General features: G+C 32.4%; 1 protein-coding gene across 1 annotated transcript; it reads left to right on the top strand.

Annotated features, from left to right (window-relative positions):
• Positions 1-4,011: 4,011 nt before the first annotated feature.
• On the top strand, positions 4,012-8,779 carry LOC120273501 (phosphoinositide phospholipase C 2-like). The gene is given in 10 exon segments (XM_039280134.1): positions 4,012-4,280; positions 4,282-4,482; positions 5,578-5,774; positions 6,050-6,185; positions 6,273-6,509; positions 6,589-6,833; positions 7,049-7,166; positions 7,851-8,003; positions 8,092-8,178; positions 8,276-8,779. Coding segments are annotated over 10 exon segments (1,788 nt in total). The 5' UTR covers positions 4,012-4,160; the 3' UTR covers positions 8,570-8,779.
• Positions 8,780-10,480: the final 1,701 nt, after the last annotated feature.

Below are 10,480 nucleotides of genomic sequence, written 5' to 3'. Positions count from 1 at the left end.
ATGCCAATGATTGAAGAAGATATATTGATGGGTTCTCGATTATTTGTACATTCTTTTTAATTAAATTAACAACTTAGATGCTAATTAGATTTTATGTCATAGTATATAGTTTTTTAAAAAATCATGCCAACATAAAAAAACCAAATATTTCATTATATGGCAGAAAAAGTGATTGCTAAATCAATCATTGAATAGCCCAATGATGACACAAAAATATAAGAGGAAATTAAAAGGTTTGAATCCTTCCCTTATACACTACTATTCATGCAATGTATACTTGAATCCAGTATTATTCATATATTGTTCATGAGTTTGGATGTGAGTCAACTATGAGAGAAATAGTAGTTTCACCTTTTCATAATTGAGATTTTTCTAAAAGGTCGGTAAATTATCGTAAGTGGTGTACTTATATATTTGTTTATTTCTTTGACAATCTTTTAAGTGAGGGACGCTTGTTGCCTATTAGTAAAAAAAACAAATGTTGTTAAATGCCAATGGAGTTAATAAAACTATGATTTATTTAAAATTTGTAAAAATATTGGAATGTTCTCTCTATAATCAGTATGTAATAATGTGCTTTTGGTAATTATGTTTATGAAAAAAGAAACATAATATATCCGCTTGTAAAGCATGTGTATGGCATCAGCAAACTCATTAGCACAATATCATCATACATTCAAAAGAATTAAATATAACTATAAAAATAATAAATAATAATAATAATAATAATAATAATAATAATAATAATAATATAACCATCATATATAATCATCATATATTCATAGAATGAAATTTAATTTAACAAATTGTCAAAGAGATTCTACTTCGGCTCAATTTACATATAATGTTAATTTAATAATTAATAACTATATACACGAAACATATTATCAAATCCAAAAATCTTTTGTACTATATAAAAGAAAGAAAGATTACCACCTTATCTGGTTATAAGAAACACAGATGCAAAATTTAATTAGTATTTATAAAAAAATAATTAGTAAAATTAAAATTTCTAAGATTAAAATTTCAGAAATAACTGTTCAAGTTGATATAAGTAAAATGTAGATTTGGTATTCAAATAAAATCACACATGAATCAAATAAACAAGACCAATTCAAAATAACGGTTTTCTTATTTTTAGAAAAATTTACGAGTTCTTTCTCATAAATTTTAAGAGGATTTAATACCATCATTCTCATAATACAATGGAAGATCATAATCATGAAAAAAAGTGTATTTTTTTAAGATCTCTCACAATGAAAGTAGGAAAAGTTTGAATGTAATTTTTTTTTTTGAATTATAAATAATTAGGATCAATTATTATTTATATTATTCAAAAAGACATATTTAAAGTATCACAATTTTTTTTTATATAAACATGCAACAAGTATACCCATTCCTTTGTTTTAAAAAAAAGTTAGGACATGCACATTTGTAAAGCAAGTTTAACAAGCACCTGTGTTCTCATCATACAATAGATTTTGGGGTTTGATCTCGAATGCTTCCCGAAACAAACACCTTATACAAAAAAAATACAATTCCAATAGACCAAAATACAGTTGGCATGTCACAATTTTAACTAAATACTGTAAAATTATCACAACCTTGGCAAAAAAATATCGATACAACATTACAAATCTTTTAGGAGAAATTACAATCTATACAATACCTAAAACAAAACAGATGGTTACAAGATGAGACTATACCAATAATTTTAAGTTCAAATTTATATGTATATACATCATCTCGGTAAAAGTCTATCACTAATGTAACCCTCGGCAACTCGCTTCCTAAAAGTGAAACTTAGAAATTCATTCAGAAAGATCACAATTCTGAACTCCCTGGACTTTAACACCAGAGATTTCTCAAAAAAAAGAAATAAAAAAAAAGTATATGTCACGTCCCTTATATGGACCAGGATGCCAATTCCGGCCAGATAACAAATGCTGTACTTAGCTTTCTTTATTGTTAAATAATTCAATGGATCCCACCTGACAATTTGTCCATTAATATTGTCCTTCAAATTTTAGATAAGCTTTCAAATTTCAAAAGTTATCATGATGAACTTATTAATTATATGTATATATGTGGTTTATACTCACAAGCAAGCTGTTATATAAATATATCTAAGCATATATGCCAACTCTCATTTTAAGGAACTTTATTAAAGTAAGCAAAAGTGAGTATCTCCTCTTTACCAAGGAACTCTCTGCAAATATGACCTCTTCCGTAATGAATAAGTAATAATATCTTTAACTCTTGTACAAAATGTTTGAGAATTAAACTTGCTTTTTTTAAATATGATTGATAATTTAAAGCATATATTGTGATTTTCTACTATCCAATGTAATTTTAAGTTTTTAGGACTTTAAGCCGAGTAGGCTTTTGGGATTTCATCATCTGGGGAAGCACATGATCCAAGCACAGATTAGGGGTTTTCTGCAGAAGGAAGGGAGGATGTCTTAGGTCTTTTTTGTTTTTTTGCTTCAATTGATATTTTTGTAAATATATCTATTGGTTATGTACTTCTTTTGTGTACTATTCTTTATTTATTTTTTTTTAATATTATGATTTACCAGGTAATTATAATTATTATTATTCATAATTATTGATAAACATGATTAAATAAATCACACTATTATGGGGAAGGGGTTAAATGGGAAGATGAGACCAATAGCTTGATGGAGTTAGGGGTCATGCTCAATATTTTTCTTTCTTTTTAGAAAAAAAAGGATAATTATGAAATCAATATTATAAGTATATTATTTTAGATTAAAAGGTTTCAAATCAGGAAACTTACAAATAAATATAGCCAAGGGAATAATATCACCGAATTTTTTAATTTCCTTTAAATAAAGTCACTTCCGATATTTTGTAAATATAAGTAAAAAATATATATTTGAATGGAATTATATATATATATATAATAAAACTAAATTTAGTTTACTTTCTCAATATATATTGTGATTTTATATTTTTAAAAAATTTAAATATTTTGATTCTATTTTGTTTATTTACTATCATTTTATTTTTTGATATGGTAAATTAATTTGTGGTCAATTTATATACAACATTTTGTCACATAAGTTATAACTAGTCTGAATGATGTTACCGCTAATTAACATAATTTTAAGATAAAAATTAGTAAAGTGAATGATGACAATATTTGCTTACAAAATTCTAAAGGTTGCATGATTAAAAATTTATATTTAAAAGATCAGTTAAGTTACCGTAATTGGTGCACTTATGTATGTGTTTGTTAATTCTTTGTTTTTGTTAAAAAAAAAACACACACCAGGATACATCAACTACATAAAACAAAAATTATATATATATTAAGGTGATTAATATAAATCACATAAAATTAGGAGAGGAGAAAAAAAATATAAATGAATTGGTTATAAACGCTAAAAAAATGTATAATCGATATTTACTCCAAAAACATAATGTATATATACCCTGAAAAATATAGTGAATGACGGATATGCTATTGATTCGGGAATCAAACTCGATTACTATGGCTATAACTTTGATAAGATATCTAAAAGGTCAAAAATAACCTGATAACTTAAAAAAATTTTTCAAGGATATATATGCAATGGTATAATGGTAATTTTATATACTTATTGTTTGTTAAAAGATGGTTTTTTAACTAATTTGAACCCCAAAGTTATATCATCAACTACGATATTATACAAGAAATTATATATATTAATATTTTATTCAGAAAGTGATGTAATTTTAAAATTTTTTAAGGGTACACCTGCAAAAGCCCCAAATATAAACTAAATAATTTATAATTCAGGTGTACAAGTCTACAAGACTACAACACGTCTGGTTGTGATCACTCACTCACTCACATGTCCCAGTCCAACAACCAAACTCCAAATGACAACACTGCTGTACATCCTCGCTGGCATGACACGTCAGCAGAAACAAAGTGGGTCCCACACCCTAACCGACAACAAGGCATCGCGTTCAACGCGACCTTCTCCCCCATCTTGCCGTCCTTCCTTCTTCATAAATCCCGCTACTTTGCTCCCAAACAAAACCATTCCTGACGATCGAGCTCCCTTTCGCCATCGACGACGAGAGAGAGAGAGAGAGAGGGGAACGGAAACCTCCACTGAGATCGAGATCGTGCTCCGTTGAGGACGAGGATGGGGAGCTACAAGTGCTGTATATGTTTCACTAGGAAGTTCCGGTGGAAGGAGGCGCAGCCGCCGGAAGATGTGAAGGCTGCGTTCACGGCTTGTGCGGAGGGGGCCGGACAGGTGGGGTCCGGAGCAGCTTCGGCGGTTTTTGGTGGAGTGGCAGAAGGAGACTGATGCTACGGCTGCTGATGCTGAGAGGATTGTTGAGCAGGTGAGGCAGCTGCGGCAGAAGCATGTTCTTGGGAGGGTTGCTCGGCCTTTGCTTAATCTGGAGGACTTCCATCACTTTCTCTTCTCTGATGAACTCAATCCTCCTGTCATATCCCAGGTTTGTGGTCTCTTTTTCGCATTTTCTTTCTCGCTGGTGCTTGTTTGGGCTCTTGATCGCCGGATCTGGAGGTCAACGGCGGCCGGATTGGTTTCTGAATGTTCGGAGATTTCTTTTGCCTCAAGTCTTATTTTTTTAATTTTATTTAAATATTTTGTTATATGTGAGTAATTATTCGTTTACCATTGGTTATTCTTTCTGTTATTTAAGGAAGGGGAGGAGATTCCAATTTCCAATTAGGGTTGATGATTAGTTCTAGGGTTTGTAAAATATGTATAAAAAAATGGATTTTTATTATATGGAACTGTGAAAGGAGATGGCTCATGGAAATTCCAGACTAGGGATTCAGTAGTGTAACTTAATAGAAGCGGGTTCAAGTTTGGAGTTTATTGGAAAGCGTACTTGTGTTTTCCTTCATCAATGCTGGATGCAGGGTAAAGTAAATTTTAGTCTTGAAAACCTTCATCTTGGTTAAACTGATTGTAAATGTTCACAGGAAATTAACAATTAATTGGCGGACTTCTCATATTGTGAATAATCTAGTGTTAAGGAAGAAAAGGAAGATTTTTTGCGGGTGTCATTCTCTTGATTTTGTCTTGATTTGCTAGTCAAAGTACCAAGTTTGTCAGAAGAGCTGACAGATACAAAATCTTTATACGGCTTTCCACATGGGGGCTCAAACTGAGGAGTTTCATCTTGTTATCTTGTGTAGCCACAGGTTTTGTCTTTCTATGGTGGTTGGTTTCATGGAAATATTATGTATGAAAGTTAGAATTGTTGCCTGATAGAGACATGGAAATTGGAGCAAAATTGGAGCAAAATTCCTTGAGAAAATGGTATACTTGAAGGAATGGAGCAAGTGTGACGTTTGGTAATTATGCATGGGACTCTAGAATATTATTACTTGCTGCCTAAGTTCTTCTATTTGTACGAACAATTTTTTTTTTTTTTTGGTAAAGGATGCGTGTTAGAGCGATTTGTATGAATGCGTTCCTTCTTCTAAATATGAATTAAAGGTTTTTCATTCGTTTTGCTTTCAGTTTGTTGGCTTGGTAATATTTCTAATATTACTCACAGCACAGGTTTTTCTTTCAGATTCACCAAGATATGAAGGCTCCACTATCTCATTATTACGTCTATACAGGCCATAACTCATACCTAACGGGAAACCAGTTAAGCAGTGACTGCAGTGATGTCCCTATAATTAAAGCATTGCAGAGAGGTGTAAGAGTAATTGAACTAGATATTTGGCCAAACTCTTCAAAAGATAATATTGATGTTCTTCATGGGAGGTACCAACTATGCTCCACATGTTTGTGTTGGGCTTTTTCTCATTTTTTTCATTACAATATTCCATTTTAAGCAATGTGAGTTCAAAGTTCAATTTCCTAGCGATTATATATTGCCAAATACAGGGAGAATACCACTGGATTCATGGAATGGCACATTCTAGGCAGTAATCACTACATATCCGTGTTGTTAATCAATAATAAAATGCTAAGGACGTAATACATGTGCTTTGCATTTATTCATGGTTCTCATTTTATGTGCTCATTCTGTGATATAGGACATTGACCTCTCCTGTGGAACTCATCAAATGCTTGAAGTCTATCAAAGAATATGCCTTTGCAGCATCTGAATATCCTGTTATTATTACTCTAGAGGATCACCTTACTCCTGATCTTCAGGCTAAAGTTGCTGAGGTGAGAATTATTTTCTTCTAGTTCTTGGATACCTTCAATCAATTTTATATTTAAGTCCAACTTTTCATTATATGAGAACTTTTGTAGTTGGTCACTCAAACATTTGGAGACATGTTGTATTACCCCGACTGTGAAACCCTTGAAGAGTTCCCTTCACCGGAATCTCTAAAGAGGAGAGTTATTCTATCAACTAAACCACCAAAAGAGTACCTTGAATCTAAGAGTTACAAGAATGGGTCTTTAAATGCGAAGGATTCAAATGAAGAAGAAGCATGGGGTAAAGAGATCCCAGATTTTAAAACTGAAATTGATGAATCTGTAAAGGTGCAACATAAGATCTGTTAATGCTATGTATTTGACTAATAACTCTCCTGCTCTTGTAACTAACATTTGTTAATACCAGAGTGATGCTGACCTAAATGAAAATGATGGTGAAGACGCTGATGATTCTGGTGAAGATGACGAGGACCAGAAATTGCCCCAGAATGCTGCTCCTGAGTACAAGCGCCTCATCACAATTAGGGCTGGAAAACCCAAGGGTCATTTGAAAGATTCACTAAAGGTGGATCCTGATAAAGTGAGGCGTCTTAGTCTGAGTGAGCAAGAGCTTGTGAAGGCTGCTGTATCTCATGGAGCTGAACTTGTGAGGTATGTTCCTATATCTTGGAGTGCATTCTTCACCATATCCAACTAGGGGATTACAATTGTGGTGGTAGTTGCAGCAGTATCCATGATCTCTAGTTCACATCATATCTGATTGTATTCAGTGTTTCTACTGCCAGTGTTGCATTAATGCTTCCTAAGCTGTTCATTGTTTTTGATGTATTTTATTTATTTAGTTTTATTTTTATTTTATTTTTTAGGTTTACTCAGAAGAATCTTCTGAGGATTTATCCAAAGGGTACACGCTTTAACTCCTCAAACTACAACCCCTTCATTGGATGGATGCACGGAGCTCAGATGGTTGCGTTTAATATGCAGGTCAGTTTCTGCCTTAGGTGTTTAATTGGCTATTGCATACTAGATTATTGATTTACTACATAGGTGCTACCTTCCCAAATCTTCGTAACTTGCAACATTCTGATGCATCCATAATTTCTTTTCCCCACTTAGTTGCATCAAAGCATATGGTATGGCAAATTGCTTGGGCATGTCCAACATCGCATGTCCAACATCAATAAGATCACCTATAGCAGTTTGCCCAACATCAATTAGAAACTATAACCCTTTAAGTGAAGAAGCAAAGAATAGTTGTTGTTTTCAAGTCCAAAAGTTTAGTATTATTCCATAGAACATAATGTAGAAGTTGGGTGATGGAGATATTGCTCTTTATTTTAGAAGTTGTGAAAACTGGTGTTCCTGTTTAATGAAGCCGCATACTCAATGTGGTATGAACGTACTCTGTTAAAGTAGAAAATATTTCTATGAATCTCTACCTCCTGATTGCTAAGCATTGAGCAGAAAACGATGGATTTTGTTGAAGCTGGGGGTGGAGAATTCTCCAAAAATATGATACCGTTAATTCTAGCCTTGTTGTTGACTGAGACTAAATTATTGTCGCTGTTGCAAACCACCAACCAAACACATGATGGTCTTCTGTTTACCTATGTGATAATAACTGCACATCTGATTTTTACATATTATTTATATATCTTTCTTTAACAGGGATACGGTAGGTCGTTGTGGTTGATGCATGGATTTTATAGAGCTAACGGTGGCTGTGGTTACGTCAAGAAACCTGATTTCTTGATGTCGACTGGACCACATGGTGAGGTTTTTGACCCTAAAGTGAAGTTACCTGTGAAAAAAACATTAAAGGTAGACCATTCTTGTTCAACCAATTCCTGAATTGCACTGAAACTCTTTTTCCACGAGATACTGAAAATCATAAATATCTGCATGGCAGGTCAAAGTATACATGGGAGATGGATGGCGCATTGATTTCAAACAGACACACTTTGATGCATACTCCCCTCCAGACTTCTATACAAAGGTACCTGTTTTTTTACTACTTCATGATAAATCAATTGATCTTCCAATTATTATCGTTTTAAAAGATGTTTAAGTACATCAAACTTTATAACTTACAGGTGGGGATCGCCGGAGTTCCAGCTGATAGCATAATGAAGAAAACACGGACGATAGAGGATGATTGGACACCTGTTTGGAGTGAGGAGTTTATGTTCCCCTTGACTGTTCCTGAGATCGCATTGCTTCGTGTTGAAGTTCATGAATATGATATGTCAGAGAAAGATGACTTCGGGGGCCAAACCTGTTTGCCTGTGTCGGAGCTAAGGCCGGGCATCAGAGCTGTGCCATTGTTCGACCGCAAAGGAAATAAGTACAACTCTGTTAAACTTCTCATGCAGTTCGAATTCATCTGAGATTTACTTTCATGTTTCATTGAACCCTCCATTACCAGGGAAATGCAGTTTTTCTGTGAATATTTTCTTTGTTCTTTCTGCCTTCTTGACTTCCTGATACCTTTTATATGGAGTGAGGAGATATGCTAAAGCAGTTTGTTGATGGAGTTGTATTATGATGTAAATTAATATTTTGCTTGTTTGTATATCTTGGTGCTGAACTTTTAATAATTGCAACAGAGTGATGAGATTCAGATCTGAAAAGTTAGAATTTTAGAATTCATTTAATTTGGTGTGTTTTAAATTGACATCTGAAATTATAAACCATTAGCCCCACCATGATAGAACCTGTTCCTCAAAAACAGTGTTATTTGAGCTCATTGCTCATGTAAGTCTGTAAATGGAGAAAGCTTTTGCTTTCCAGTTGGTGCTCAGAGGCTTTTTTTTCTCTTTGTTCTTTCAAATCAAGGGACATCTATCTGTAGTAGATGTTTCTCTTAAGAACAAACCTACTCCCAGAAAGAAAGCATCATTCTATGTACATACTCTTACTTTTTTATAAATAAATATTGAACTTTTTTTCTTCACTGTAGGGTGATTACTGATTGCTATTAAATGTATGTAAAAAAAAAGTATCTGTTTATATATATGTGTTCAATATATATATATATATATATATATCTTATAAAAACAATTATAAGAAACCAAGCTGTGCCCCTCATCTCTTCATGATTAAGGGATAAATTATCTTTGCATTAGACTTTTCAGATATCTGGGTATAAGTGAATGGGCAGAGAGGTACATAAAAAAAATGATGAGGTACATAAAAAAAATGATTGTTATCCATGTTTGGAGAGAAAGTAATTTATCTAAAATACTCCTTTGTTGCTTTTGTTTCTGTCGTGAATGACCGAATCTCGAAAATTACTATTAATTTATATCTTCACATTTCTATCTCATATTAAATTCTAAGAAGAGAATTGAAATTGAGTGTTGGAGTAATTTTGAAAAAAAAAAAATAATAAATGTTTCTTGATGTTTAAAATGATAGATAAAAAAGAACACGGGTTTATGACAGATAAAAAAAACGGAGAGAGTAATTATTTATATCTATGTTTATTGTTTATAATCATCTCAAGTCAGTAAGAAGGATTATATTTTCATTAAAAACACATTATGTTAGAATGATAAATATGTCAAATATCATTAAGGAAAAAAGAAAGCGGATTCATAGGCTCATCACTCACTGAAAGGCAGCAAAGTCACTGACCAATACACTTTAAGAATAATATTATTATTTTTTTCTAAAATATATCCAATAATAGATCAGGACTCGATTCTTCCATGACTCTCTAATAAATAAATATTACTCCATAATGTATCTCTTTCCAAGATGTTTTAGTGAGAAAAAGAGTGATCTTAATCTTGATCCAAACAATAGACTTGTGTCACTCTAGCAAGTTATTTTTACTTCAAATTTTATGTATAAAACAAAACATCTGTTGGAAAAAATTTATTTATTTTTATAGAACTCTCAATACTTCACCTAAACTAATTTAGAGCTCATAACTCTTAGTAAATCAATAGGTCAAATATTTTTTTAAAAAAAATAGTGATTATTAGTAATTTTTTCAATCTATAAACTATTAGCGACACCAAATCTTGAAACCTCGCCTCAAATAGAAAATTCTCGGTCAAGTCATTCTATAATTTCTTAAACAATGACTCCAGCCATCTAGAAGGGATTGTGTCTTTGCATGATCAATATCTTTAATTGATTGACTTCAGATAATCAGATCCATACTCTAAATAATCTCGCTATTAGGAGATGTAACATGCGGCCTAAGGCTACTTGTAAGCTTTGCCACGCATAACGGATTTTGGTGAACCATCTTATCCTATTTTACCCCCTTTTTTTTTGTTTTGTTTTTA

The sequence above is a fragment of the Dioscorea cayenensis genome, chromosome 12 (assembly GCF_009730915.1).
Source record: "Dioscorea cayenensis subsp. rotundata cultivar TDr96_F1 chromosome 12, TDr96_F1_v2_PseudoChromosome.rev07_lg8_w22 25.fasta, whole genome shotgun sequence".
Taxonomy (NCBI): Eukaryota; Viridiplantae; Streptophyta; class Magnoliopsida; order Dioscoreales; family Dioscoreaceae; genus Dioscorea; species Dioscorea cayenensis.
This window is presented reverse-complemented; position numbering and strand designations above follow the sequence as displayed.